General features: G+C 48.9%; 14 protein-coding genes across 14 annotated transcripts; 6 read left to right on the top strand and 8 right to left on the bottom strand.

The window, feature by feature from the left end:
- Nucleotides 1–98: 98 nt before the first annotated feature.
- On the bottom strand, nucleotides 99–2,317 carry DEU56DRAFT_851611 (uncharacterized protein). Its single transcript, XM_041355198.1, has 10 exons — nucleotides 2,208–2,317; nucleotides 1,915–2,154; nucleotides 1,768–1,855; nucleotides 1,495–1,721; nucleotides 1,397–1,438; nucleotides 1,317–1,346; nucleotides 1,034–1,265; nucleotides 646–974; nucleotides 464–597; nucleotides 99–412 (listed from the first exon to the last, which is right to left on the bottom strand). The coding sequence occupies exons 1-10, from the start codon at nucleotides 2,274–2,276 to the stop codon at nucleotides 115–117; spliced, it is 1,689 nt and encodes a 562-aa protein (XP_041212494.1). The 5' UTR covers nucleotides 2,277–2,317; the 3' UTR covers nucleotides 99–114.
- Nucleotides 2,318–2,533: 216 nt separating this feature from the next.
- On the bottom strand, nucleotides 2,534–3,230 carry DEU56DRAFT_781603 (uncharacterized protein). Its single transcript, XM_041352053.1, has 5 exons — nucleotides 3,049–3,230; nucleotides 2,973–2,995; nucleotides 2,868–2,920; nucleotides 2,792–2,815; nucleotides 2,534–2,738 (listed from the first exon to the last, which is right to left on the bottom strand). The coding sequence occupies exons 1-5, from the start codon at nucleotides 3,153–3,155 to the stop codon at nucleotides 2,694–2,696; spliced, it is 252 nt and encodes an 83-aa protein (XP_041212493.1). The 5' UTR covers nucleotides 3,156–3,230; the 3' UTR covers nucleotides 2,534–2,693.
- Nucleotides 3,231–3,309: 79 nt separating this feature from the next.
- DEU56DRAFT_909008 (ATP synthase complex subunit H-domain-containing protein) lies at nucleotides 3,310–3,864 on the top strand (the record flags this gene model as incomplete). The annotated part of the gene is made up of 4 exons (XM_041357059.1): nucleotides 3,310–3,339; nucleotides 3,400–3,445; nucleotides 3,504–3,559; nucleotides 3,625–3,864. The coding sequence occupies 4 exons, from the start codon at nucleotides 3,310–3,312 to the stop codon at nucleotides 3,862–3,864; spliced, it is 372 nt and encodes a 123-aa protein (XP_041212492.1).
- A 529-nt stretch (nucleotides 3,865–4,393) lies between these two features.
- Nucleotides 4,394–7,367, bottom strand: DEU56DRAFT_909007 (uncharacterized protein; the record flags this gene model as incomplete). Its single annotated transcript, XM_041357058.1, has 5 exons — nucleotides 4,394–4,932; nucleotides 4,981–5,079; nucleotides 5,135–5,203; nucleotides 5,253–6,162; nucleotides 6,213–7,367. The coding sequence occupies 5 exons, from the start codon at nucleotides 7,365–7,367 to the stop codon at nucleotides 4,394–4,396; spliced, it is 2,772 nt and encodes a 923-aa protein (XP_041212491.1).
- DEU56DRAFT_781598 (uncharacterized protein) lies at nucleotides 7,297–8,342 on the top strand. The gene is made up of 6 exons (XM_041352052.1): nucleotides 7,297–7,330; nucleotides 7,388–7,400; nucleotides 7,458–7,737; nucleotides 7,799–7,890; nucleotides 7,941–8,040; nucleotides 8,100–8,342. Exons 3-6 carry the CDS (start codon nucleotides 7,542–7,544, stop codon nucleotides 8,219–8,221), a joined length of 510 nt encoding a protein of 169 aa, XP_041212490.1. The 5' UTR covers nucleotides 7,297–7,330; nucleotides 7,388–7,400; nucleotides 7,458–7,541; the 3' UTR covers nucleotides 8,222–8,342.
- A 522-nt stretch (nucleotides 8,343–8,864) lies between these two features.
- DEU56DRAFT_781592 (siroheme synthase) lies at nucleotides 8,865–10,306 on the bottom strand. Its single transcript, XM_041352051.1, has 2 exons — nucleotides 9,203–10,306; nucleotides 8,865–9,154 (listed from the first exon to the last, which is right to left on the bottom strand). Exon 1 carries the CDS (start codon nucleotides 10,080–10,082, stop codon nucleotides 9,255–9,257), a length of 828 nt encoding a protein of 275 aa, XP_041212489.1. The 5' UTR covers nucleotides 10,083–10,306; the 3' UTR covers nucleotides 8,865–9,154; nucleotides 9,203–9,254.
- Nucleotides 10,307–10,890: 584 nt separating this feature from the next.
- DEU56DRAFT_729656 (uncharacterized protein) lies at nucleotides 10,891–11,769 on the top strand (the record flags this gene model as incomplete). Its single annotated transcript, XM_041348111.1, has 5 exons — nucleotides 10,891–11,035; nucleotides 11,089–11,321; nucleotides 11,380–11,528; nucleotides 11,581–11,647; nucleotides 11,707–11,769. The coding sequence occupies 5 exons, from the start codon at nucleotides 10,891–10,893 to the stop codon at nucleotides 11,767–11,769; spliced, it is 657 nt and encodes a 218-aa protein (XP_041212488.1).
- A 186-nt stretch (nucleotides 11,770–11,955) lies between these two features.
- Nucleotides 11,956–13,352, top strand: DEU56DRAFT_59311 (nucleolus protein). The gene is made up of 4 exons (XM_041346984.1): nucleotides 11,956–12,552; nucleotides 12,618–12,823; nucleotides 12,874–12,932; nucleotides 13,004–13,352. The coding sequence occupies exons 1-4, from the start codon at nucleotides 12,227–12,229 to the stop codon at nucleotides 13,232–13,234; spliced, it is 822 nt and encodes a 273-aa protein (XP_041212487.1). The 5' UTR covers nucleotides 11,956–12,226; the 3' UTR covers nucleotides 13,235–13,352.
- Nucleotides 13,353–13,461: 109 nt separating this feature from the next.
- On the bottom strand, nucleotides 13,462–15,165 carry DEU56DRAFT_781586 (uncharacterized protein). The gene is made up of 2 exons (XM_041352050.1): nucleotides 14,816–15,165; nucleotides 13,462–14,763 (listed from the first exon to the last, which is right to left on the bottom strand). The coding sequence occupies exons 1-2, from the start codon at nucleotides 15,035–15,037 to the stop codon at nucleotides 13,471–13,473; spliced, it is 1,515 nt and encodes a 504-aa protein (XP_041212486.1). The 5' UTR covers nucleotides 15,038–15,165; the 3' UTR covers nucleotides 13,462–13,470.
- A 356-nt stretch (nucleotides 15,166–15,521) lies between these two features.
- On the bottom strand, nucleotides 15,522–17,331 carry DEU56DRAFT_851594 (uncharacterized protein). Its single transcript, XM_041355197.1, has 2 exons — nucleotides 16,986–17,331; nucleotides 15,522–16,931 (listed from the first exon to the last, which is right to left on the bottom strand). The coding sequence occupies exons 1-2, from the start codon at nucleotides 17,205–17,207 to the stop codon at nucleotides 15,630–15,632; spliced, it is 1,524 nt and encodes a 507-aa protein (XP_041212485.1). The 5' UTR covers nucleotides 17,208–17,331; the 3' UTR covers nucleotides 15,522–15,629.
- Nucleotides 17,332–17,842: 511 nt separating this feature from the next.
- DEU56DRAFT_59263 (uncharacterized protein) lies at nucleotides 17,843–19,752 on the top strand. The gene is made up of 6 exons (XM_041346981.1): nucleotides 17,843–18,325; nucleotides 18,385–18,423; nucleotides 18,487–18,525; nucleotides 18,574–18,660; nucleotides 18,711–19,119; nucleotides 19,169–19,752. The coding sequence occupies exons 1-6, from the start codon at nucleotides 17,938–17,940 to the stop codon at nucleotides 19,692–19,694; spliced, it is 1,488 nt and encodes a 495-aa protein (XP_041212484.1). The 5' UTR covers nucleotides 17,843–17,937; the 3' UTR covers nucleotides 19,695–19,752.
- Nucleotides 19,753–20,222: 470 nt separating this feature from the next.
- DEU56DRAFT_781568 (multi protein bridging factor 1-domain-containing protein) lies at nucleotides 20,223–21,277 on the top strand. Its single transcript, XM_041352049.1, has 6 exons — nucleotides 20,223–20,486; nucleotides 20,539–20,541; nucleotides 20,595–20,664; nucleotides 20,720–20,802; nucleotides 20,854–21,016; nucleotides 21,074–21,277. Exons 1-6 carry the CDS (start codon nucleotides 20,400–20,402, stop codon nucleotides 21,115–21,117), a joined length of 450 nt encoding a protein of 149 aa, XP_041212483.1. The 5' UTR covers nucleotides 20,223–20,399; the 3' UTR covers nucleotides 21,118–21,277.
- Nucleotides 21,278–23,216, bottom strand: DEU56DRAFT_781566 (gamma tubulin). Its single transcript, XM_041352048.1, has 10 exons — nucleotides 23,141–23,216; nucleotides 22,917–23,083; nucleotides 22,678–22,860; nucleotides 22,328–22,618; nucleotides 22,120–22,275; nucleotides 21,917–22,063; nucleotides 21,696–21,857; nucleotides 21,526–21,641; nucleotides 21,409–21,472; nucleotides 21,278–21,355 (listed from the first exon to the last, which is right to left on the bottom strand). Exons 1-10 carry the CDS (start codon nucleotides 23,187–23,189, stop codon nucleotides 21,326–21,328), a joined length of 1,365 nt encoding a protein of 454 aa, XP_041212482.1. The 5' UTR covers nucleotides 23,190–23,216; the 3' UTR covers nucleotides 21,278–21,325.
- Nucleotides 23,217–23,764: 548 nt separating this feature from the next.
- DEU56DRAFT_752938 (uncharacterized protein) lies at nucleotides 23,765–27,549 on the bottom strand (the record flags this gene model as incomplete). Its single annotated transcript, XM_041349669.1, has 5 exons — nucleotides 23,765–25,710; nucleotides 25,753–25,798; nucleotides 25,847–26,529; nucleotides 26,584–26,653; nucleotides 26,737–27,549. 5 exons carry the CDS (start codon nucleotides 27,547–27,549, stop codon nucleotides 23,765–23,767), a joined length of 3,558 nt encoding a protein of 1,185 aa, XP_041212481.1.
- Nucleotides 27,550–27,579: the final 30 nt, after the last annotated feature.

The following is a 27,579-nucleotide window of genomic DNA, read 5'->3' as shown; positions in this document are numbered from 1 at the left end:
CCAATTTCCATACATTCACCCAGCCAGCGCAGACGGCCCAATTTCTATCATAGTTTGCAACCAGAGTGACTCTTTGCAGACATCTCCCGCGTGTTTTTGTAAATATTATTTTATTCAAATGTCCTCATGGCTTCCAACCTTGTCAAGATCCCTAAGGATAAATACGGCTTCTTCCACCCTCATCTCCAGTACAGTGAGCTTCTCCCGTTTCGTCTCCCACTCCTTAAGCACATCTCGCTCCATCCGCGACAATAAGTTTTCATCCTGAGCCACATCCGTCCGTTCCCGCTTTGCCAGCACCGCTTTCACAGTCGGTTCCTCTTGTTCTGCCTGTCGCCGCATGCCTACGTTATACAGCGTCTTGTACAGGTTTCCTAATAGCGCAGAATACGCCTTGTGTAGATCAACGTGCCTGAGTATCGGGATACATCAATATTCCTGACAATGAAGAAACACTAAGTACCATAGATAAAATGTCCGAGTGGGATTACGATCAGCGCTTCTGGGTACCTCTTGAGTTGAGATCAAGAAGTCGGATGACAGCGCCGCTAGGAGTGGCCGAACAATGTTATTTGGCATCATGGCCACCTTCGCTATCTGTTTGGCATTAGAAATATGTCAATACGGAGCCAACAAGGGAAGCACCTGCTTCTCATCCATCTTTCCAATATCTAGGAGTAGGCGCACAATCCTCACGCCGTCGTCCCCGTGCCGTTCCCGAGCCACTGCCTCCAAGACGCGCCGTCGCAGGCGTTTGCTAACAATTTCAAACTCAACATATACCTTGTTATCGGTTAGACTTATGAACGATGCCGCTTTGCCAGCTGGCGTTGGATTGTCTACGGCGGACATTAGACCGAGATAATCCTTGACTAGTGAGGCACTAGACGCTTTTTTTGTTGACGTGACAAGACCTGTTGAAAGGTCGTCGTCATCGGAAATAAGCATGGCAATCGCAGCGGTTGATGTAGGATCTATTTCACCACAAGGGGTAAGGGGTTGCATGGAAAACGGGTACTACAGTGTATCTTACCTGATCTCGCATCGGATACACTCTTTTGTCTGGCTTCAGTCGCTTTTAGCGTAGCTCGCATGACAAGAGCAGCACTTCGATTAAAACGCTCTCCTGCAGCCATCTCGATGAGCTGGCAAATCACATCAGAATAGAGCCAAGAAAAGAACAAGCAACGGGTATTCGTGGGACTGACCTTGTTACGTATGTAGGTATTGAATTTGTCAAAATTCACCCGAAAGTAGACCTCATCCTAGATATTGAAAATAAAGCAACTGTGTAATATGCTGATTGTTAAACTCACGTCAACCATGTCTTCTTCTGTTGCTTTTCGCTGAGTCGTTTAGTGACCACCTATAACAATAATCGCCAGAGTCCGCTCACCTTGGTCGACCGATGGCTGATCAAATCTTTCGGCTTCCGCTTCTATGGTTCTGCGTTTGTTCACAGATGTCGGGACTTGTAGGTGCACGTCAACTCACCAAGCCTACACTCTCCGCTTCTTCTTCCTCCCGTTTGAGCCGCGCTTCCGCAGTCTCTTGCGCCTCTCGCAACTCTTTCGCTGTTGGGAAACCCGTTATTTTAGCTTTCTCCTCTGCTTCGTATTTGATACGTTTGTCCCTGGGTGAGTGATGCGAGAGTAATGTGGACGGCTTGAGATATGCGCCGGATATAAGCTTGTACAATGTTTGAGTATATAGGCTTGAACCTGGGTGTACCATCAGTAAGGGTCACAAATCAGAGGAAATACCAACTTTTTGGGTTGTAAATTGACAACCGTGAAATGATGTCTGGCGACTGAAGTTTGCCGTGGTCTAGTATTAGCTGCACAATTTCTGCACCCTGATAAATCAGATAATGAATGAGCCCGATCGCAAAGGGAGAGAAGAGGGATTCCGCACAGAAGGCCCAAACAATTGCTCCGCCTGCCACACGAAGCGACCAAATCTAAGACGCATAAGACACTCTAGAGTATTAAACTCGAGCATGTCGCCCTCCTCCTCGGTGTTGGAATGCCATAAAATATTCTGTTGTACCATAACCAAGATTGCTGCACGAACTGTGCGCGGTTTAATCTTCGTGTAACGAATGAGCTGGGGAAGGGAAAGTCTTCCCCGTGTCAGTAGCGCAGATGCAACATTCTGAAAAACCATTCAGGCGTGAGTGAATAAACGAAAACCACATGAAAACTCACCGCCGTCAATGGACCAAAGTGTGACCGGACAATCTGAACACACAGGCGGGAAGTCTCTGCATCCGCCATCACCGCGTACTGCAACTAGAGATTAAGAACAAGATTTGTCAATGGAAGGCGCTATATCATACAGAGCAAGGGAAAATAAATATCTTCAGATAATTAATTATGTAATTAAATAATTCGGATGCTCCCTCGAGGGTCTATACTACATTGACATAACACGATAGCATGGGTACACTGGAATGATGTTCCAGGAATGTTTGGCGTGGTTGGATGTTGGTTGGCTTCACAATTCCATGAATGTCAGACCAAACAAATTCCAAGAATGAGCAACATTTGTATATTTGTCCATCCAGTTGGACGCGACTAGTAGCAAACTGGAGAAATAACATTGTGTGACCAGCGAGATGAGAACGAAACTCAGATGTGGTTAGCGTTGCACTGAACCTTTGCGATCCATTGGCATCATCGCACTAAAGCTATTTACTGCTTCGAGTTGACTTCGTCATGCTTCTCCTGAAGCTTGGCCTGGTGTCCAGAGTCAGAATGACCATCAAGCGACGGGGATACTAATAGCTTACAAGCTCCTCCTTCTTTGCCTCAATCTACAGAACTGAATCAGGGAAATGAACAATTAAAATTCTGGTAAGTGCATACCTCAGCTTTCAGCTTACGCAACAGCTCTGCCTCGTGCCTACGAGCGTACTCGTCTGCGAATCACCATTGAGCATGAAAATGACAATTTTCCACAAATGAGTTTACCTTCATGAGCTTTCTCCTTTTTTCTGCAGTTAAACATGTTAAATACAAGTCCCCTGTGCTGCAAGTCTACGCTTACGAGAATCCTTGGCTCTGAGCAACGCTGCCTTCCTTGAGACTTGAGGTGTAACCCCTTGAGAGGACGAGTCGGGTGAGTGGGACACGACGGGCAATAACAGTGAGCATCGTGAAATATGAATCGTTTTCAGAAGATCCGAGCAAGGAGTCGAAGACGTCACGGTTGAACGGCAGTATAAGTATGCCTTGATTCAACACGTGACTCCTTTCCAACAGGAAGCAACATCGCGTAACGTCACGCTCTATCCTCTTTTCCAAAGTCATGTCGTCCATGAGATTCCTTAGACAAGCGGTGAGCTCTTAGCTCATCAATTTTTTCATGGCATCGAGTTCATTTTTTGTCAATGGATAGGCCCGCTCTGCACGGACATTCTCTACGACTTCTGTTGCTCGTAAAGGTTTGTTCCGCATTTCGCCGACGCACAAGAGACTATGGGTTGACGAAGCTTTCCGCAGACCTTGTACAGGACCTCTATGTCAAGCAGCTAAAAGCTTATAAGGCCCCTGCTGCCGTTCGTATTTTCCAGCAACGTCCGGCTCACCTCATTCTAGCAACTCACCCACATTCTCTATCTAGGCAAAAGACGCACACGTTGGCGTTGTCAAGACTTTTTCACTACCCGTCGTTCCAAAACCTCCCACTCTTCCCGCCGACCTCGCGGCCGAACTGACCGCGTATGACGCGACCGAGCCCACAAAAGCCGATGTAGAGGTCACGAGCTCGAGTGCACATGCAGGAGAGGATGTAGGCAAGGGTGCGGATGCATTCCTTGGATTCTTGGAGGCAGACGTGAAGCAGGCAGAGGCTCACCATTGAGTTGAGAATACCTTGATCACTTTCTGACTAGGAATGGCAACTAGATTTTTCCTGCGAGAGGTGTGCGTTAGGCGAATTCCGAACAGATCTAGACTCTATTGTGTATATTCTCAATTCTCGGAATCTTCGTCTGGTCACAATACACCCAGAATTGCATGCAAGTCTTTCTTAAGAGCCCCGTGGTTGTTGCGGAGCCTCGTCAGATTATTGTACAATGTCGCTTTCGACGGTGATTATACAAGATTATACTAGCGTACTATGAACACCGTCATGTCATGATAATAAAATCAGGTGGTTGCTCGTAAAGAATCTCCGGCAGAGATAGAGTCATTAGGCTCAGTGACGGTAAAACAGATCAAGAAGGTAACCACCCATGCCCAGCCCGAATTTCCGCCATATAATGCCATCCCTCAATGCCATCACTCTGAGCCGGTAGTACGACCGAATATTGCTGTAAAGGTGAGTCACGAGAAAATGCGGGTGAACTGAAAGAACAGAGGACATGATAAGAAACATGAAAAAACGGTACTTAGCCTATAGTCGTAATGTTGATGTTCGGGTTGCATGCGTGCGAGTCGATCAAGTGCCATGAGAGTGAAAAAAATGTCTGATAAGTTAGGCCTGCCAGGGGCATGCGAGGAGGCTGAGCGGTGGTGGCCGCGTAGGGGCACCGGGAAAGAACGGCGGCGAAGTGCGATGGGGCGCCGACCACTGTCTCAGTACATGCGAGGACGTTTTTCTTCAATAAACCGTGATCAGTGAAGTAAATGTAGAACACAAACTGAAACATACCAGGTGAACTTTGAGGTGTGTCAGTTTCAAGTTCACCTTCTTCGGGGTCGACCTCGTCGTGAGAACGTTTTGCAGATGAGTTACTGGACAGAGTCACAGAGCTTTCATTGGACACGGCATCACCGGGATCCACCCATTCGTCATCCACTTCGCCATCGCCATCTAACTCATCGTCCCACTTATCCCATTCCTCTTCCAATACTGGCAAAGTCTCTCCGACGCCCTCTTCTGTGGGATTAGCATTGGTATTGGCGGAAGAATGATCTAGCTCAAAATCTGGGTTATGGGTCAGCGCAATTCTACGCAAAGAACCAGTCACTTTACCAGCCTCGCGTTCAAGCATTGCAAGGAAATTAGAATCCGACTCATCTGTTGGGAACTGTGCTGATTCGGGCTGATCTATGTCCTGATCTACAATAAGATCTAGTTGACATCACTATCAGTGTACGATATTAAGCAATGAAATACTCGGACAGACCTTTGTCAGTGGGATTGCTGTTCTTCTCCTCGTCAAAAGATTCATGTGATGATAAACAATCTCCTAGTTCTGACCCAACGTGAGGATACGACGGTATTTAATAAATGGCATTGCTCACCATTTGAAGCACTGTCTACTATGTCTGATCTCTGAGCGGGTTCAGAGTCAACCCGTTGTGCCGGTGGTACTGGTGTAGTCTCTTCGTCACGGAGATCAGATGAAGGCAAACCCGCCTGTGACTCTTCGACGATTGTCGATACAACCTCCGTTCCGCTTTCTTCATAACCCACCGTTTGATCATATCCAAATTCTGTGTGCCCCCCGTCCTCTTCAGGAAAGTCGTCATAGTTTTCGCCATACTCTCCTGGCTGTATGTAATCGTGGTACTCGGTGTCCTCCCCTCCGAACTGCGAATTGACTTTGGACACGGTCCCAGCAGCGTCCGTATCCGTTGGCTCATGCACGGCAGTGACGTCCAGATCGCCCTCGCCCTCTTCCTGGTACTCTGTGCCGACATTTGTGCATTCATAACCATCCTCCTCTCCAAGGGCCTGTGCTACATCGCCACTAATGCTGTAATAGGTGACATCCGCCACAGCCTGCGAGGTTAAAGTCACGTCCTTTGCGAGGACATCATCACCCTGAAGTTGGTCTAGAGGAACTTCTGGCTCATGAACGCCTTCGGCCCCATCGAAGTCTTTCTCGTCATCAGGGAGAAGTGCTTCGTGTTGGGTTTCTTCTTCAGGGTAATCTACTTCTTGCACCGTATCATGGTGGTCTGCATTGTCGTCGACATTTAATGATAAATTCGACATTTTTGAAGAGGAATACAAACCTTCTTCTGGAACATTTTCTTCGACGCCTCCAGCCAAGTCAAGCCGAGAAATCTGTTCTTGAAGTAAACGGTAACGTAAAATAAACCTAGGTATCGCCGAACGCAGATGAATGCGGAGAGGACCCTTAAAGTCAGAGCCATCGTGCAGCACATTCAGGTCATGCAAACTGATTTCCTGTGCGTAAACGTTGTCCTACATGGAAATCAGCGCTTATTCTACATAAAATAAGAAGTGATGCCTACCTCCAATACAGCGAGCTGAAGATCGTACGCGTCAATCACTAACTCTCCCTCGGGAGAATCAGGAATTTTGGAAATGACTTCGTCCAGCCGAAGTGCTTCGAAAACACAACTGAGGGGCTCATAGTACAACGTCGGTCGATTCTCCAGGAGCAGCGCATACGCCTGTTGGTTGCTAGCTCCTGCAGATGGACTACGGGACCCACGCTCCACTGGAGGTTGGTTGAATAAACAATATTCTGGTACTTCAGAGGAGCCGATGGACAGAAAAACAGCGGGTGGCGGGTCAATGTATACGCCATCAGATATCTCGTGTGGATCATTAGCATTGTCTGCCTCTTCGTGGAGGCCTTCCAGGTGGGGTTCACCCTGATGCTGTACGCTGTCATCAGATGGGACATCTGAGGGGTGGAGCGTCTCAGATTGCTCCTCAACCTGTGATTGCAGCGTGGGTTCTGCATCTGTAGGCTGGACACACGACTCTGCTCTATCAGTGGTTTCCGAAACCAGAGCATCTGCGTGTTTTTCTACACCATATAGATCCACAAAAGCCACAGAAGGTATGTTCAACTCTGCCGCTGTTCGATCGACAGCAGTGGTAAGATGAAGGGGATCCGATTCCAATAGTTGCTCGAGTGTGACCGCAAGAGGTTCCTCCTCTCGCTGCGCACTAAAATCTGCTTCTTCAGCAACAGGACGATCGTTTCCGACCGGGCGATCTGTGGAAGATGCGTCGTGTTCAATGGGAATGGTGGCTAGCTGGGGGGTGAACGGATCGGAAAAAGGGACAGGGGAGGAAAGTAATGATATCTCCGGAATAACTGTCAAAGACGGTAACGGCAGTGAATCAGGTATGGGCTGAGGTGAGCGAGCGTCAGAAGCGTCGTAGACTTCCACGTCGAGCGGCTCATGGTGATAATGGCTTTCGCTGAACTCTTCCGTCTCATCTGCCATCTCATACTCTGCATTGCCATCATAGTAGGTCTCCATATCGACCTCGACATCCTCCTGGCTATAACTCGTGTGATGACCATCGTGGTCCATGGACAACTCCACAAAAAAATCTTGCGTGGCTGCTGGGTTCATTGGAACATCGATTTCTGTCGCAAAGTCGTGCATTGGTGCGTCCAAAGGCTCAGGAAATGGTGAGGCTGACATTGCAAATGCAAGGTCAATAGCAGTTAAGAAAGGGTAAGGTCAAGAACAAAGCGCAGACAAGGCTTAATCATCCACACATGGTCCGTGCAGGACACGTGACACCGTCATACACCCACTGCTCGTCGTGTACCGCGACGAGCTGCTGCGAGCAACATCACCTGAACCGCTTCAGAAATGGGTTCAGAAAGACTTTCAGTCGCTCATACCGCAGACATGGAGATTCTCGTGCGACGAGGGATGACCAAAGGATATGAACTATTTTCTTTACTCACCCCACCAGCATACGCTGCTTTTGTGCTCATGCGGAAAGGCAAAGGTCACTTCACTGTCAATCGCTTACTTCGCGCGACTTGGATAGGCGGTGCAGTAGGTATGCAAGCACAGTGATGACACCTTTCCTTCCTGTCAATCCTAATAATCTCACTCTCTAGGATGCGCAGGAGGGGGCACGCTCGAGTATATTCGCACGTCCAGAGCCAGTGAAGCCACCGTGAGGAACCGGCGCATGCAACACGCCTACGATGTATGTCTAATTGATTGTGAATTTTACCTGAAGCTGAGGTTGCTTTCCAGACTGCTTCATTACGTGCCGACGACCACTCTACTATCGGCGCGATATTGTTTGCGGTGCTAACGCCTGCAATCTTCTGGAAGAGAGCGAGCACGGCGAACCGTGAGCAAAATATTTCACGAGTGATATGCTAGTGCATGATGCTCATTTCTCTGCAACAGTGGTGCTTGGTGGTGCTGGGATCGGTTCTGCTATCGGGCTTCTAACACACTATGGACGAACAGTGACAGGGGATATAGCGCCAGATGTACAAATCCCCGAGATTCCCATCGCATCATCATGAAGCATCATCTCTTCCATCAAACAATTGATGGCCTAGCCGACCAGACGATTAATACTCTGCAGAAACGCCTGCAAGTAATAAAATTTAGTATAGTACTTGACATCCAAAAACACGCAATTGTACATTACCCATTTTCTAGTAGACCACGGATCCGCCAATCCCTAGCACCGTCACTGGCTGATGCATGTAAGTAGTAGCTTTATCCTCCAAATACGGGATGATCACTAGTATTGCCTCAGTTCTCGGTCTTACTCCCCTTGTGCACCACGCTATTCATGAACTCCTGCACAGATTAATTCTTGTCAAGGTCATGCATCTGCCAGTGGAAGCGTGTCTCTTTGACTTTCCGACAATTGCCCGCTGCCCACTACTGATCCGTTCCGGTCAATTTCAGTTAGACTCCCTGACGAGTCACCCATTCAGTCTATAGAGACATTAAGTATTGCGGAACAGACCTTTGAGATTTTCTAAAGAATGGACTTGCAAGAATGAATACCATATAGACATGTTATTGATACTGCGATGTGTCTGTCTTTGATTACTGCAATGATTGCGGCACACGAGCAAAGTGTGACGGGCAATTGGATTCTTGCTCGAAGGGAAAAGTACTTTAGACTTGGAGGATAACTCTAGACTGACCGATTAATCGGACTGTGGCCTTAGCCATACATATTACACTCTGACAAATAAATGCGGGTACCTGTTTGATGTACTAGTCACCATTACACTGCATTTCAGGTTGACAACCTGAACCACAAAACGTGCTGGGAAGACACAGCAGCCGGTGATCTGCATCAGGTTGACACAGCATTGACACACCAAACGTTCTGCGAAGCGGCCAGCAAATTACAGGGCTAACGTATATTGCTGTCTATTATCGGTGAGGGTAGTGGAGAGGCGATCGTAACTATATTCCAGCCCACAAATGGTGTACTGCCTCACAGTGAGCATGTCGTCGATTTGAAACAGCAGATAACTCACAACAAAAGACTAAAATATATCAGCACTCGCAGCGAGGCGGCACGCGTGAGGATCACCGTCGCCGGGAGAGCAAGAAAAGACCTGCAAAAGCAGCGCCCGCGGCAAAGCTCAACGTCGTAACAAAAATGCCAGGCGCCGTGAGGTTTGGTGTGGCTTTATACGCCTGATGGGATGATCTGGCTCCTAGCTCACCAGGAGACGGTACTGCATTCTTCTCCCAACCGTCATCGAGAAGCCTCCTTATCATCTGATCGTCCAATAAGGCAAGTTCCTCCATTTCCCAAGAAGTGCAGACGTCGATCATCCACCGCATCCGTCTCTTCCCAATTTCACCGCCCACCCCGGGCGCTCTCTCCTTCAACTTTATCCTCAGCTCACCCACTCTGGTGATTGCATCTCCGGCGTGCTCTGGCAGACTTTGCTCGACCTTCTTCCGTATAATATTAGCCAATTTAGGGCTATTTCCATTTGTCGAGATCATGATTTGAAGAGGGCCGTCACGGATTTGAGAGCCAAAATAAAAGTCGCATGACTCCGGGATATCAGCCACGTTGACAGGAATCTTGAGCTCCCTGCATAAACCACAAATGACACGAGACTGCGCCACATCATCAATTGCCGTCAATACAAGATCAACGTCAGCCAGGTCTTCTGCGCCTCCGAAAAGACGGTCATGGTAGATGATATTGTAAGGTCCATTGAGGAAGGACTTGGAAAGAGGATGTAATCCATTGCTTGGACTGATAAGGGTCACGCGAGCGTCTGCAGCTAGCACAGATTCCACACGTCCAGACGCGACGTCACCACCACCAATGATGAGCACATGCTTTCCTTTCAGTTGCCAGGCCAGCAAGAGAGAACCGCCACCCAGGCGAGACATGACTGAATTTTAAATCAGTAAAAATTATTGATGGCCCTGCTGCGCAAAATATGACGGAGATAAGGAGTCAGTCAGTTATACGGAAAAGAGCTTACGAAGAGATTGCGGCGAAGTGAGCTGAGCGCTGCAATCTGACCTGACGCTATCACGGTGCAGATACGAAGCGCTGATGCCGTTGTGTGAATGAGGGTGCCCTGCAGGTCGTGTACAAAGTTTACCCTAATAGACCACATGGTCGTGTTTGTCATGGAGACTGTCGGATTGTAAAATTGATTGTATGCAAATAATCTTAATCAGGTCTCCACTGTCCTTACGGGCCTTCCACCGCTTGCCACTGCCCTCCCATAGCCTTCCATGAATCCTCCTTGACACTAGTGACTACTGTCGGCTCTCTTTTCCTCTTGAACTGCCTTGAATCTCCTCAGCGACTGATCCGTATAGCCGCATCAGATTTTGATCATCATTTGCCTGTTTCAGCAGCATCGCCATCTGCATACTTCACATACATATTGTAAGCAAAAGCTTGTGAGCTGCAATCTCTGGTTCGCAGAGCGCTCACAACCTCCTTCCTTCCTTCTTTCGTTCTTTTCTGCTGTGCAGAAGTTTGACGTTGATCGTCGTTTCACCACTGTTTGTCGTCGAGTTCTAGCCAGGTGCTATCGTCTTTCTACTCTCCGGAAGAGTTCCTTCTCCATCAATTCGATCCAGCCCACAAGCCCACCCATTCATTAAGACGTCTATTTCCTCGATCTTCCAACACTCTTCTATCCAACTTCATCTAGTCACCATCATCCAGACAAAAGCGATCATGTTGTCGAAGAAATTGATTGGGGCATGGGCATTCTTTAACATATGTCTTATGGCCGCTGGTGTCCTCTCGCTCACATTGTCCATTGTATGGCGCCAGCCCAACCTTTTGCTGAACTTGACGTTTAGTAGTATGGATTTGACGGGTAAGTGCTCCATGTACCTCTGTGCATGACATCCTTCTGAAGGTGACATAAAGCTGGCAGCGTGCTTGGTATCATTCTCCTTGCCACCTTTCTTCTGTCCCTGGTTGTTATTATACAACGCGGCACCCTCGGCTTGAAGATTCTTAACTGGATACTCCTTGTAAACATCCTCATCATCCTATTCATGGGCACATATATCTGGATTTTCACACTGCATGAACGGAATAATTACCATGCTGTATTTGGGCAACAGAGCAACGAGACCAAGATTTTGATTCAAGATATGGTGCGTCCCACTCGGACTTGTGAATTGTAGTTATGTTGACTTCTTTATTTTTCTATAGCTGAAGTGCTGTGGTTACTTCAACGCCGCTGATGAGGTTGCATTTGGAGGTGCTACCTGCCCAACTCAGGCCGCTGCAACTGCTTTGAACAATTTCTGTGTCACGCCCATCACCAAGTTCACGGATTCGACACTGAACAACGTTTTCAGGTACTTTCCTGTGATATCTCCCTGACAAACAAAACTCTCATACCGTCTGTAGCACTATTGATGGTTTCATGGCAATTGTGATCGGTCTTTTCCTCGCAAACATGTGCGTTATCAAGAAGGTAAGCTTTTATTGTCTTAGCGACTGGCCGCGACATTGATCTGTTTCCTTCTCAACCAGAGGCAAGAGTTTGAGCGCTTTGAAAAGATTGACGCGAAGCGTGGCGGGCACAATTTTATTTAAAGTGCATTACTACCGCTTTCCAACCGCTATCGATCAATCTGCCCTGTTCGTTCACGTTATCAAGATTTACCCGTAGTCCATGACTGCGGATGGTGTGTTTTTAGCCATTGTCTTTTTAATTCGGGGACATTGTTCCACTGGTTGCTTCCACCTTTATATTTGGTGCATTTGTTTGTTTCGCTGGTTTTGGATACTAGCCATACCTACAGAAGACGTTGTTTTAGTCTTGGGATGCGGACTCTTTAAGCCTTTCATCTGTACTGGTTTTTATAACTACGATACGACGTGTTCTGATGACGAATGGGCATACATGGGTTTGGAACAGAATTCAAAATTATGGCCGTGTTGTGCACGGGTAGCGTGCAGTGTGTTTGCTTATCAAGAACCTTGATCAGTGCAACCATACAGTCATGCTCACAGAGCTGCACACAAGAACTTCAGCTTCTTAACATCACCCATGCCCAGAACTCGCAAAAAGAAGACTCCTGTAACGAACACCGACAAAGCGAGCTCATCGAGCAACCCCACCTCAAGCCGCACCGTCATCCGACGGTATCATGTCCTGCTGAAAAAACAGGGACAGCTGAAAAATGCCCCTTCTGCCAATACCGAAGAATTAGGTGATATAGAACGCGAGATCAACGAGCTGGGAGGATTAGCGGCCTATCAGCGTATGTCGAGAGTTGGGCAGAGCAATGACCGCGGCGGCGGAAGTGAGAAAGTGCTCATACAATGGTTGATTGACATGGGGCTTCGGAAGAGGGAAGGCAAAGGGAAGCTGAGGTACTTAAGAGCGACAAATTTATCTGTGCAATTGAATTGGTTCTGATACCATCTACGACTCACAGGCTTCTGGAAGTTGGTGCTCTAAAGCCTGACAACTATCAAACATGCATGTCATGGATGGATATCACACCCATGGATCTGCGGAGCCGCCATCCCTCTATCCTAGAGCAGGATTTTCTGTTGATGGACGAAGATGAAAATCGAGGCAAGTGGGACATCATCAGCCTGAGCTTAGTCGTGAACTTCGTTCCCGACCCGAGAGATCGAGGTACACATGTGCAATGCTCGTTCTACCCGTAATTTCACTCTACCTTTCAGGGCGAATGCTATGCCTTGCGCACTCTATGTTAGCCCCAGACGGCTTACTCTTCCTTGCGGTAAGCAACTGACTTGTTCCACAAGCCTTTAGCGCATTTGCAAACGAGGGCTAACCTGGTCCTCTTACTAGCTTCCGCTCCCATGCGTGGAGAATTCACGATATTTGACTTTTGACAAACTTCAGTCTCTCATGAACGTCCTCGGATTCACTGAGGTTCAGCGAAAGTGGAAGAAGGGCGGGAAAATGGCGTATTGGCTGTACAGGAAAGGTGAGAGCGATCATGGGCCTGTCGATGAATATCGCAAGAAGAATGTCTGTAGGCAAGGGGATAGAAATAATTTTGCAATCCTATTGTCATGATAATAGCACTCTTTGCTGACGGCCGCGTTGTAAAAAGTCAAAGAACGCATTGGTCCACTGTCATCGCATTTACTGGTAGTAAAGCAGCGAACAAATCTATTTCTATGGTCCGCAGGGGGCTAATTTGATGAATTATTCTGCCAGTCAAATAAGTACTGAACCTACATATATATACTGGCCCGTAATCTGCGGGACTTCTGCGAGCATGGATAGAATGGTCACAAACGATTCTTATACTATTCATTCTTCCCAACCACTGTCTTCCCCTCCAACCAGCCTTGCTCCCAACTGTGCTTCCGAGCTGAGACAAATGGCTTGAACCACGCATTTACTGTATCCCACTTTCCTTCCATGTCCCGAAGCTCCGAAACTCCTTGCGTGCAATGATCTATGCGAATTGCATTAGGAATCAACGAAGACAGCACTACCGTGACCTTCATAGGATCATCGATGGGGGATGCACCGACGGAAAAATTTCTGATATTTAGATTGATGGCATCAATTTGGAGCACATCTTTGATGTCACTTTCGAAAGCGGCATTGAAGAAAATTCCTAGAGAGGAGAGCTGATGGCAGTGTTTGAAGAGAGATACAACCCCATCAAAGGTTGCCAGCGGGGCGATGAGCCAGCGACCCTTGTCGCCCAGGTAGAGTTCCTGTAGGTGTACACAAGACATGGCTATCTCTTCGAGGAGGGTGTCATCAACATGCGCGGTACATAGGTCCGCAAGGTTCAAGAAGTTGAGTCCCTTGAATGATACCAGCGGACGCAACATAACAGAGTTGAGAATGATTGATCTGTTGTGGCGAATCGTCTTCACGAGCACCAGCTCTAGAAGCTCCTCGGGATTCCTGAAGCATGATTTTAGGCGCGAGAAGAAAAGTTCGGGGAACATTGCATCATAGCGCTCGAAGCAAAGGTGCAGACGTTGAGTCGATAAATGGATATTTTGGACGAATGCATGAATAGATGAAGGTGAATGTGTCGAGATCGTCGTCGCAGCATGGGGGATGCAAAATTCCAACATCGGGTATCTGATATCTGTAACAGAAAAGCGCAACTCTTGAAGCGTTGGCAAAGAGCCGGCGTGGGTCAAAGCATGTTTATCTAAAAGGCCGACCTGCAACACTTGAAGCTCATTCCAGCCCACAACTGCCTCGCCGATCGCTTGCATCGACGAATCTTCTGCATCAACGCATCTGAATTCCTTCAGCAAAGGACACGATGGTGCAAGCGATGCAACGGCAGCACACTTGCGGACACTCCATGAGATGGGTGAAAGGCTGAGGGCCGTCAAATTGGGCCCACAGAAACGACGTAAGAAAGGGAAGAAGTCTTCACGATCGGACAACCAATTCAACCTTGTGAGGTTCGGAAGAATGGGTCCTGGAAGAGGAAAACAGCTCAGAAGTTGCATGGTACTGATGTCCAATGTAGTTGATTGAGATGGAAGTGTGAGCGTGCGGACACGTTTTCCAAATTGGGCGAGAATGCGCCAGTCCGCATCATACAATGGACGATCCCAGATCTAAATCCAGGCCCTGAGTAACGGGAAGGAAAATTCAAGTTGGCTTGCTCACTAATAGGCTATTTGCATCCCGCCTCCCACCAGAACAGAGGACGAGTGCATCCAAAGAGTGGAGCTGAGCCCATAGGATGTCCTGGGCAGGGTCTTTAAATGCTCGGCACGTTCGTGCTAAACCAGCAACGGTGGCCCGACCCTTGCTATCCTCTTCTTCACGGATGGGATCATAGACATATTCGAAGATAAGCTGCACAACATCTGGGATCCAGTGGTGCATCTTTGTTCGAAACAACCAGTAACAAAGGCCTAAAGAAAATGTGTTCAAACTTCAGTGCTCTGGATTACTTTAATGAATAAGTTGTAAGGAATAGCACGCTCTTGTTGCGTACGAACAGACAAATGACGATGCAAGGCAAATGAAAGGTTCAGATCTGCAGACTAGCTGTAGTACGTTGGTAGACTTGTAACCAGTCTGACTATGATGCTAAGATTTTTTCGACGTAGTCAGACTGGTCGAACTCGGAGTGATTTGGCAGGCGACGCGAGGAGTTTGAAATTTGGCAGATGCCGGTGGTGCCGCTTTGGGTATTTCCGGGAGGTAAGATAAGGGCAAGCAAATGAGCGCCGCGCTATGTAGTGTATATGTAGTGTAAGATCTATACAGTATGAACTAGAGTCAGAGAGTTTGACAATAAGGTTTCAGCAGGAATCAGGTCTCGTAGAGCATGCAAGAGATATTCGGTAGGTGCTATTTTCAGAACACCCGCAAGGTTGGGTCTAAGAGATGGGGTTGTACCTAACATAATAATACGATCTCACAGACCTTTATTGATACAGAAAACATATGCCTGATCAAGATAATTCTTATACTATTCATTCTTCTCGACCACCATCTTCCCCTCCAACCAGCCTTGCTCCCAACTGTGCTTCCGAGCTGAGACAAATGGCTTGAACCACGCATTTACTGTGTCCCACTGTCCCTCCATGGCCGGAAGCTCCAGAAACTCAAACTCTCGTGTGCAATGATCTATGTGAATTGCATTAGGAATCAACAAAGACAGCACTACCGTGACCTTCATAGGATCATCGATGGGGGATGCACCGACGGAAAAATTTCTGATATTTAGATTAATGGCATCGGTTTGGAGCACATCTATGATGTCACTTTCGAAAGTGGCATTGAAGAAAATTCCTAGAGAGGAGAGCTGACGGCAGTGTTTGATAAGAGATACGACTCCATCAAAGGTTGCCAGCGGGGCAGTGGGCCAGCGACCCTTGTCGCCTAGGTGAAGTTCCTGTAGGTGTACACAAGACATGGCCATCTCTTTGAGGAAGGCGTCATCAATATGCGCGGTGCATAGGTCCGCAAGGTTTAAGGAGTTGAGTCCCTTGAATGATACCAGCGGATGCAACATGCGAGAGTTGATAATCATTGATCTGTTGTGGCGTATGGTTTTCACGAGCCCCAGCTCTAGAAGCTCCTCGGGATTCCTGAAGCATGATTTTAGGCGCTCGAAGAAAAGTTGGGGGAACAATCCATCATAGTGCCCGCAGCAAAGGTGCAGACGTTGAGTCGATAAATGAACATTTTGGATGAATGCATGAATAGATGAAGGTGACTGTGTTGAGATCGTCATCGAAGCATGGGGGGAGCAAAATTCCAACATCGGGTATCTGATATCATCTGTAACAGAAAAGTGCAACTCTTGAAGCGTCGACAAAGAGCCGGCGTGGGTCAAAGCATGTTTATCTAAAAGGCCGACCTGCAACACTTGAAGCTCATTCCAGCCCACAACTGCCTCGCTGATCGCTTGCATCGACGAATCTTCTGCGTCAACGCATCTGAATTCCTTCAGCAAAGGACACGATGGTGCAAGCGATGCAACGGTGGCACACTTGCGGACACTCCACGAGATGGGCGAAAGGCTGAGGGCCGTCAAATTGGGCCCACAGAAACGGCGTAAGAAAGGGAAGAAGTCTTCACGATCGGACAACCAATTCAACCTTGTGAGGTTCGGAAGAATGGGTCCTGGAAGAGGAAAACAGCTCAGAAGTTGCATGGTACTGATGTCCCGTATATTTGATTGAGGTGGAATTGTGAGCGTGCGGACACGTTTTCCGAATTGCGCGAGATTGCGCCAGTCCGCATCATACGCTGGACGATCCCAGATCTAAGTGTAGGTTCTGAGTAACGGGAGGGGGGAAAATTATGTTGGCTTGCTCACTAATTGGCTATTTGCATCCCGCCTCCCACCAGAACAGAGGACGAGTGCCTCCAAAGAGTGGAGCTGAGCCCATAGGATGTCCTGGGCAGGGTCTTTAAATGCTCGGCACGTTCGTGCTAAACCAGCAACAGTGACCCGACCCTCGCTATCCTCTTCTTCGCGGATGGGATCATAAACATATTCGAAGATAAGCTGCACAACATCTGGGATCCAGTGGTGCATCTTTGTTCGAACCAATCAGTAACAAAGCCTAAAAAAATGTGTTCAAACTTCAGTGCTCTGAACGAATAAGTTGTAAGGAATAGCAAGCTCTTATCGCGTACGAGCAGACAAATGACGTTCAGCGTCAGGAGGTGTGGGAAACTAACATTGATAACACCATACTTTGTGTGGATAGAAAATGATCGATGATTATTGTATTTTTCTCGACCCTGTTCCCGTTAACTGAGATAAATGGCCTCGACCAAGTCTCCCACTTTCTCTCTCTGTCTCAAGGCCCTGAGAGTGTTAGTATGCGGACGCGTTTTGCATGGACGATCCTAGATCTAAGTGCAAGTTCTGAGTAACGGGAGGGGAAAATAACGATGGCCCACTCAGTGCTCACCGTGTCGACAGGTCCCAGCATAAGACGTCCAGGGCAGGGTCTTTCAATGTTCGACACGTTCTTACTAAACCGGCAACCCCAGCGCGATTCTCGATATCCTCTTCTTTGCGGATAGGTTCATAAACATATTCGAAGATACACGCACAACTTCTGGTCATCAATAACTAGTGGTGTCAAAAACTCTGGAGTTTTTCACGGAACACTAGGGCGGAGGATCATTGATCGTAACAAGGCAAGCCTGTTGTCAGGGCCTCGTTGTACTGCCTCGAGAAGCCAGCAGGTAAAATACACATATAGTGAGCAGGATAGACAAACCGCAATATCTCCGCCCCAAAGTGACATCCAATAATGCGCTTACTACTTCTATGCATGGCCGCAGTGATCCTTTGCCTCGTTGGAGTAATCCAAGCCGCACCTACTACCAATGCAACTACTACCAGCGAGTATTCTGAAGCATTGTCATTCACGAATAGAACCCTGTGGAACATCATCTCGAGCTCCATTCTCACTCTTTTCGCATGTATATACAGTGCCGTCCACCCAAATATTCCGAGTCCCAAGGACAGCCTATTTCGTATCCTATGGCGGCGACTTGGCATCATGATAATGGCACTAATCGCTCCTGAACTGATCGTCACATGGGCAATGCGCCAGTGGATCAGCGCTCGTCATGTTACGAAACGGTTCAAGAAGTCAGGGTATTTCAATGTTCCTCGGCTGCAGACGCAATCTGAAAGTGAGCTGTGCTTTCTGAAATTGGATGTTCCTCAAACAACTCACCGTGCACTTCCTTAGATCATGAGTTGGCTGGAGTGCTTGCAGGGCCAGTTGGAGGTGAGCTCGACATTCTATCTTGCATCCTGAATATGCTTGCTCATGGCTCGCCTGCTTCTCAAGATGATAATAGAGCCCAGCCTCTCGTAGCGCCTGCTGAAGGTGAACCATCTGTACTAGGTGTTTCTTTGGCCGTTCATATTACTCCAGTGTCCACTTCAAGATATGGGGGAACTCGTGTTCTTGCGAAGCCATTCAAAAAGTTGTTTGAGGCTTGCATTTCAGATCAATCCGAAGGTACGCCTGATTTGTGCTCTCTTAAACGTTTGACTCATGTAGATCCTTAGATTACGCGTGGACTCAGACACACAGCTTCTTTGTGCTGATGGGCGGTTTCATGCTCTATGTGGACGGGGAACCCTACCGTACACTGCTGCCTGACGACGTTCTCAAGCTGATACCAAAAGGGTGTATTGATGCCCCTACCCTAACGGCAAAGCGGATTCGCGACAAGAGCAAAGGCAATGTGATATCGAAAGGATTGATGATCCTTCAGGTGGTCTGGTTCATCCTGCAGCTCATCACCCGTGCCATCTATCACCTCGAAACCACCCAGCTGGAAACAGGGACACTCGCTTTTGCGGTTCTTAATTTCCTGACCTATGCTGTGTGGTGGAATAAGCCTCTCGATGTGCAGTGTCCACATCCGGTGTACTGGAAGTCGACCGAGTCAAAGCCAGAGGATCACATTGATGCGTATGTCTGCGTCTAGATCTATTGTGCCGTTATTTATTGTCTACCTCAGTGTCTCTGAAGATGACTCGGATGAAGATGAACGCACTATGTACAAGATCATTGGTGCGGCCATCGTTCCATTTGTGGAACTGATGGGCTTCGGTTTTCCCCCGCGCAAGCTCCGAGTTCCTACATTTGATGGCAGCATCGAACTAGAAAAATCGGACAAGCGATTTCTTATATTTGCGGGAATTCTGATGGCGACCACATTTGGCGGCATCCATTGTATGGCTTGGTTCTTTACCTTTCCTACAAATCATGAACAGGTCCTGTGGCGCATGAGTGCCGTCGCTATAACTTGCACACCCTGCCTTGAAATTCTTTGGTATGAAATGAATGTGAATGGTGCCATACTAGTTAATTACACAATGACTATAATGCCTGCTATTGTTATAATGTTTTTGTGTGTTGTTGCATTGATTATATTTGCCCTGTTGTACATTACATCTCGTGCTATGCTCTTGGTACTTATGGTCACGACATTACGCAATCTTCCTGTTGACGCATACACGACGGCTTTTGTGCCGCACTTGTAGTTTGCTTACTGGGTGACTATCTGTAGGCTGAAATATTGCGAAATATAATTAAAAAAAGGATAAAAAAAAAGACCATTTAAGGAAGTCTTGCCGCGATGCCGATGTTCATTTGCGCCGAATTTGCAAAACATTATTTTTTGACCCTCTTACAGATTAATAACGACGGATTATATCCGTTTTGGGCCACTACGCCTGAGCTATCCGCTGACTAATCCACCACTTGAGGTCCCCGCCTGACACATCTTCAGCATGGCGAGCCGCTGCCTGGTCCAAATCTTTTCCAATACATGTGATCCAATCAGCATTAATGCTGTTGTGCGGAGTGTTGACTTAGAGTATTAGGTTTACGACTCAGTACTTCGTACTGGCTCAAGTGTGCTCAGTGTTCTAAATTTCACTGCAGGACAGAAATGTCTGCTGCGTCCTCGGATCTGGCTGCGACGGAATAAATAAGTTGTAAGCATACTCCACTGCCAGTCACTTATTACAAATAGGCGAGTCTCAGTGACTCGACACAAGATTGGAAGACACAGCTCTGGTACATACCGGGGTTCGGTGTTCAGTAAAAATCGTGACTCGGGCTGTGACAAGCTGTGACAACGTGATCATAAATAAGCGGTACGTGTCTGCCACAAACCTCCACCGCCCACAGCCCACGACATAGACTACCCTTTCCTTCAACTCTCCCTCTACACGCAAGCCATAATGAGCAATCTCGAATGGGACAGCAAGACCGTCATTGGCTTCAAGGCCAAGGCCCCAAAAGTCACCCGCAATGCGTCCGACTTGAATGGTAAGCAATCATTTCTACTTGAAATACATGTCTGACGAAATCTAAATTTTAGCCGTATGTCCCTTTTGCTACCAGATCAAATATCTTTAAACTGATGACCCCAAAAGGCGCGCAGAACAGGGGCTGTCGTTGCTACTGACAAGAAGGTTACTGCTGGTGGGAACAAGGCCCGTCCAGGTGTGTCTTTACACAAGTCAGTCAATCTCACCCGGATTACTAATTGTGGATGTAGGGCCAGATCACCAACGCATAGCCAAGCTTGACCGCGAGAACGAAGTCGCTCCCCCACCGAAAGTCAATGCAAGCGTCGGCAAGGTCGGTACTGACTCGTGGTCCATCACATGAGCTCTCTCACACAGCACACAGGCTATCCAAACCGCTCGCATGGAGAAGCAGCTGACTCAGAAAGACCTGGCCCAGAAAACGAACGAGAAGCCTTCTGTAATACAGGACTATGAATCAGGAAAGGCAATTCCTAATGCTCAGGTCCTCAGCAAGTTCGAGAGGATTCTGGGTGTCAAGCTTCGTGGTGAGTATAGTTGGCCCATGTCAAGCACTATCCGGAAATAACGTCATGTGTTTACAGGTGCAGACATTGGAAAGAAGCTGGAGGGGCCGAAAAAGTCGTAATTTGACCCCTCCGTCGTCGCATTATATCGACCCATACCGGTGTGAATTGCTATCACATATGTAGTTCTGTCTGTCATCACTAGATTTTTTCACAATATTGTACTGGACATCATTTGCAAACGTTTTTGAGCGTAATGGAAATTGAAAAGAGATGAAGCAGCTACCGAGCAACAAGAGAGCGTGATACATGAACCTCACTTCGATTGTATTATGAGCCCTGTTCTGCGTCTGGTGCCCCCTGTATCTCTTGACATGAATGCGAACACATGAACGGCGAACGAAACAACTCACATAAGTAATATAATCCGCACTCTCACAAGCTTTGTACTCTTTGAGTAGCTCCTCTGCAGTCGCTCTGATGCCACTAGTAAATGAAGTTCCTGGTTGTAGACTTCAAGTGTCACTTACCTCGCATCATCAAATTCTTCCAGTCCATTCTCGAACATCTTCTCTTTCTTGTATTGTTCCAAAAATGCATTTCGCTTGCGTAGCCGGTCGAACTGGTCGAGCATCCGCTTGAATAGCTACAGAAAAACAATTTTAGCATCGAGCGAAGATGTACGCAAATGGCTTCCTACCGAAGCAATGCTTGTGTGGTTCGCAAGCATGAGTCCACTGACACGGTGATTTGTTGTGACATATGGTGAGCGACGTGTCAAAGCCACTTGTATCGATGCTGGTCCCCATGGTATAAAGTTCGCAAGCTGGCGTTCTCGTATGCGCAGAAGCGATTGGTGAACCTACGTGCCAGACTAAGTGAGCAGAGCGTCAAATGAACAAACAATGACAAGGATCGTACGTCAGTTGGGTCGACATCTCCTTGGATGATATTCAAAATCGAGATGTAGCAGGCTGTTTTGCTTGGTGTTGTGGACACCATGCGGTTCTTGGGCTGAAGCAAACGCCGCATGACATCAAGGACAGTTGTTCTGCGAATTGGTTTTGCCTGATAACACGGGCGACAAGTAAATTTGTGCACCCCAAAGACAGAGGAGCACGAACCTTGTCAATTTGATCACTCGTGAAGGGCGTGTACGAGGTCATAAGGAAGTGGCATCGAGGCGTTGGTATGAGCGAGGCTATTATGCCCACAAGATCGTTGTTCATATACCCTGGATATCGAAGTGTCTGCGTGCTCGCAGCCATAACTGTAGAGACCTTTGGCAACAATCAGAGCAGTCAAACAACACCACCCCGGTTGTGCACTCACGAGCTGATTTGTCTGGTCAAAGGTAGGCGTCTGGACGTGCAGCCGATCTGCCGATATCCGCGCCAGTGCGCCATTATCCAGGACAACGACCGAGTCGGCATGGTTCGTTAGACGCTTAAGGGTAAGGAGGGAGTTGTAAGGTTGCACCACGACATCACCCTCGTTGGCGTTCGGGAACACGGAGTATGTTTGGATGAGCTTTTTGGGGAACTTATCATTAAGGCGCTCGAGGATGAAGGAGCCAAATCCTGAGCCCGTGCCGCCTGCTATTGAATGCATGAGCATGAAGCCCTGTGAGACAGCTCATGAGGATCTACAAAGACCAAGGCGAAACATAAGCTGGTGCTCACCTCCAGAGAGTCACTCCCTTCAGCTTCTCGATCGATCATTTCCATTACCTCCTCATACAGTCTCTCCCCAGAAGCATACCCATGCGCCCAGTTATTTCCAGCACCACCGCCATCTTTCGACATGAAAATATTTTCTGGGTTGTACAAATTTGCCCATGGTGAGGTGAGAATGTTGTTGATAACCTGGACAATGCTGACTAGTTAGGAGATCAGCTGCAACGCATCGTAGGAGCACGTACGCGAGGCTCGAGGTCGACGAGGATTGCGCGGGGAATATAATGCTCGTCATCTGCCTGGTAGAAGAAGACATCTTTGCGGTCCCCGCCTTCGGTCGCCCACTCCTCGAGGATACCTTCTTTGTTGATCCCGTGTTCAGCACAGAGGCGTTGCCAGTAGACAGCGCCCACTTTTTTCAGTCGCTAGATCAGAATGCCTGAAGCTTGAACGAGTTTAGAGAGCTCGCCTTGATTACCACATTGTCCGAGCTGGACTGTCACTATTTCGCGGGGCATGATGGACGCGGGACGCGTTTAAGATTGCATCAAATTCACGCGTCACGCGCGCGTCTGATATCATCAACTCATTCACAAACATTGAGTCATGAAAGCAGAAGAGTTATTAACATTATATGAATCACCCCCTACTAACAACGAAAACATTTGCACGTAGAAAGAGAAGCCAATGATGCAGGTAACTATGTGATTGTGTCTACAGGCCTTGAGCCCAGTGAGTATGTGTATTGTGTCAAATCAAACTTGTGTCATGGAGATAAGCGTGTGGTGGCCTTGAGCCATCCATGCGTGCCGACGAAATAGATCCCATGGGTGGGTGTTGTTGTGCGCTACAGGACGAGCAGGGACGAGCTGCTGAGTTTGGGTTATTGTGAGACCCAAGGCGACAGATGCGTAAAGATGAACACCATGCTAGGTGCGCGCCGGTTGATGCTTGACATCAGAATTGGTCGGGGTAGAGTGAGGTGAGGGTAACGCAATTGAAAGCAGAGATGAAACGAGTCGAGGTGAGAAGATTTTCTGTGGAAAGTCCGTAATAGCCCAATGATTACCAAAAGGAAAGGTCTCGAAGATGATTAGCGTCTCCCAACTCCACGACGAGGGAGCTTCTTGATTTGTCTTCCATCAGGCTGAGGTGCAGCACCGATGGTAAATAGGGCACCCCCGCCAGATGAGGCGGCAGCAGGAGCAAATGAATTTGGCGTTGCAGCTGGCGCTGCACCACTCGACTGACCGAACGCAAACGCACCGCCCGAGGGCTGTGGAAGCCCGCCAGCAGGGGTGGCCGGCGATGCAGGTTGACTGCCCCCGAACGCAAACGAAGGAGCAGCAGGTTGCGCAGACGCGGGTGTGCCAAAAGAGAACGAAGTCGCTGGGCGGTTAAATGTCGATGGACTCGATGGTGCTGATGATGTGCTTTGCTGCTGCCCAAATGCATTGCTTGCGGTCTGGCCGAACCCGAACCCTGGGGTCGGCGCCACACTCGGCGATGCTGCCTGCGTAAATGCGAACGGCGCCGCAGACGATGGAGCAGTCGTTTCAGGTGCGCTCTGCCCAAATCCAAAGCTCGAACCACCAGAAGGCTGGCCAAAGCCGGAGCCAAACGCCATCCCCGGCTTATCCTTGTCCTCTGGCTTCGCGAATGGATTGGCACTAGCCGTGCCAAATCCAAATCCAGGGCCTGTTGCCGTAGCAGGGCTCTGTGCGAAGAGGGTGCTTCCTGCGGGGGTGCTGCTAGCACCAGTAAAAGAAGAGAAATCGAGTGTTGGCCGTTCTGGCGCCTTCCCGTTGGTATTCATATCACGACTCGGGCTCTCGTCCATGCTGATTTCCTGGTCTGCTTTTGGTGGGGTGGCGGCACGCGCGGGTACAGGAGCAGGAGCAGGTTGCCCAAAATTGAAGGATTTGCTCGTGTCAGCGGCATTGCTACCCGCATTTGCATGCCCGAAGCTGAATAGCGTGGCTGTAGCAGTAGGTGGTGCAGGAGAAGGGGCGCCAAAGGTGAACGACTTCTTCTCAGCTGGAGCAGGTGAAGCAGACGCAAATGAGAACGATGTAGGAACCGAGGTAGATTTCTCTTCTGCGGGCGCAGTGCTGGGGCGCGCGTTGAACGGGAATCCAGTCGCCGTGGTTGTGCCTTGCGTCCCGAAAAACGGTTTTGGGACCTCAATCACGACAGCAGGGGCGGGCGCGGGAGCAGGGGACGTAGAAGGCGCAGGCCCACCAAATGAGAAAGCGCTCTTCGATGGCTCTGTCAATGCAGGTGTCGACGCCGGTTCACCGAAAGAGAATGCAGGTTTGGACGGCTCAGCTGCAGGTGCAGAAACAGCGAGTGTGCCAAAGCTGAATGGGGCGGCTCCGAAGTGTGATGAAGGTTTGCTTCCTTCATTCTCCGCTGGTTTTGGAGCTTCATTGGCAGGTGCAGGTTCAGCAGGTGCGGGCGGAGCACCAAACGAGAATGGCGAAGAGGACAGTGCAGGGGTAGAGGCATATGGCGGCGCAGGAGAAGGGACGGGAGAAGTGACAGGCGTCACCTCTATAGCAGCAGGCGTTGCCTTCGGTGCTGGAGCACCAAATGCCGTGCCAGTGCTAGTGGAAGAAGGGCCGAAAATTGAAGTACTCGCAGACGCAGGAGCTGCTCCGAATGTATGACTCGCAGCAGGTGCAGCGGATGGTGTAGCAGATACTTGAGGAACAGTTACAGGCGTACCAAACAAGGAAGCAGACGCCTCAGCGACCTTTAGGGCCTCTGAAACTTGAGCTGGAGCTGATGTGGGTGCGAGAACAGGAGGTGCGCCAAAAGATCCTGAGTGAGTAGTGACGGCCAACGGTTTGGTATATGCAGCTGTATTAGCAAAGAAATTGGGAATACTAGAGGCAGTCGTGGGAAGGGCAGCTGTAATGGGTGCAGGCTCAGTACGTGCCTCTGACTTGGGCGCCTGTGGTGTAGAAGGAACAAATGAAATGGTAGGGACTACTGGAGCGGGGGCTGTAGAGGGCTCGAGTGCTGAGACTGGCTTGGCTGCAGGCACAGTTGGTTTAGATAATGAAAACGGAAGCGCACTGATGGGAGGTTCTTTTGCACCTGTGACATCGTGAGGTATGGGGGTCTGCGAAAATGATGAGATCGTATATTCACGCGTACAACAAAATTTTACCTCTTTTGCAAATGTGAACCCAGGAGGAATTTCGAATACGGGTGCTTTCTTTGCAGCCTCCTCAAGTGCAACTCTATCATCATCCATAACGTCCTCGTCATCTTCAAACGCCGCAGAGAACCTGTTTGTTCGCTTTGCTGACGGGCGCTCGATGTGATTGCGCACGCGCGAGCGTCCAACACGAAGAGACGACATCTCCCGTGTAGCGCTGAGCTTCGGCTCGAATGCGGGGGCTTTCGGAACTGCGGGAACCTCCATCTGCATCTTACGCCGTGCCTCTTCCACCTGTGCTTTCTTTTGCTGTTCCCTTACCCTCTGAGCTTCGGCTTCAGCACTCTCGTCCTCCTCCATTGCCCGCTCTTTCTCCGTCTCTCGGTCAGCGTCCTCGTGTGCTCGCACCGCCTCCTCTTCCCATTTCCTCCTTGCCAACCACTTCTTCATGCCACCCTCGCCCGCATATGGTTTTGTCCCATTGACACCATCTCGATCCTTCATCTTGTTCTTGCCTTTCCCCTTCTTCCGCTCTCGGTCCCGGTCGTGCATGAGAGTGATAGGGCGGTTCTTCTTGGGTATGAAGGTGTCCGGGATCGGTGCACCCTTAAGGCGCGAGGGAAGGAGAGGAGTTTTGTACACCTCTAGCTCATGTAGGGCCTTCTCGGCGGGGTTGATCGGCCAAAGATGGGCTATTGCAAGATAATCAATTGTCAAATGACTATTGATAATGTGATCATACGCACGAGCAGAGATATCTGTCATGGATCCAGTGCCAAACAAAACGGATCCCCGTCGGGCAGGTGAATGGGTTTGCTGAGAAATTCGTGTCAAAAGTATGTCTACGGCAGGAGAGAAGAAAAGAAAACAGAGAAGAAAAAATCAGAGATGATCTTCACCTGACGTTGAGAGTCTAATAACGAGCCAAGAGTGGCTTGTCTGGCCATTTCCGCTGTACTGGACTTCTGTAAACCGGGCGGGGGCTTGACAAACATGGGGTTTGACATCAATGCCGTAAGTGGTGGCGGCTCGGTTTGATCGCGCTCCCGGCGAGGGGGAATGACGGGGCCAAAATCCGAACCTGAGGGCTGGGGTGTGACCGACGTACGCATACGGAGGTTCGACATGGACGGTTCCCTGCTGATGGACATCGCATCTTTCTCCTCGGTGAGATCAAGCATAGTCGGGGCTGGCTGCAGCCGGGCTGGCGACCCGGAGTAGCCCAGCCCAGACGGGGGATCAAGAGACATAGTACGCACAGACGGCTGTGCCTTGAGCTGTGATCCACTTGGGTAAGGGGACATCGTGCGTCTATTACGGGGTGTGCTTGTAGGTACACGGAGAGTTTTTCGTGACGACGGCGAAACATGGCGCTGATTTTGAATGCGTGTACCATCAGATGCTTTATGGTGCTGCCTGAAGGCTGATCTAGGAGGATCAAGGTATGGTTGCTTATCTCTGTTGGGGCTGCCCATCCTCATTCTCTTGGTCCGTTGCTCTGAGCCTGAATCCTCATCATCGCGGATTTGTTCAGAGGCAATGGGCAGCCGCCTTCGTTTTCCTCTGTCATCGCTGTCGCCAAAATCTTCCTCGCTGCCGCCAAACCATGAGAGTGGGGCAGTGACGATGTTCTTGATGGCACCAAAGAAGGAATTTTTGCGTCCTAACGCTGCTGGAGGGGGACGGGCCTGTGTTTGGGTATAGGTACTCATCACTGTCTGCGTTGACGAGAACAGTCTTGA

Source organism: Suillus clintonianus (assembly GCF_016758775.1).
Source record: "Suillus clintonianus strain FC179 chromosome Unknown DEU56scaffold_11, whole genome shotgun sequence".
Classification (NCBI taxonomy): Eukaryota; Fungi; Basidiomycota; class Agaricomycetes; order Boletales; family Suillaceae; genus Suillus; species Suillus clintonianus.
Note: the sequence above shows the minus strand (reverse complement) of the source record. Positions and strands in the feature narration are given on the sequence as shown.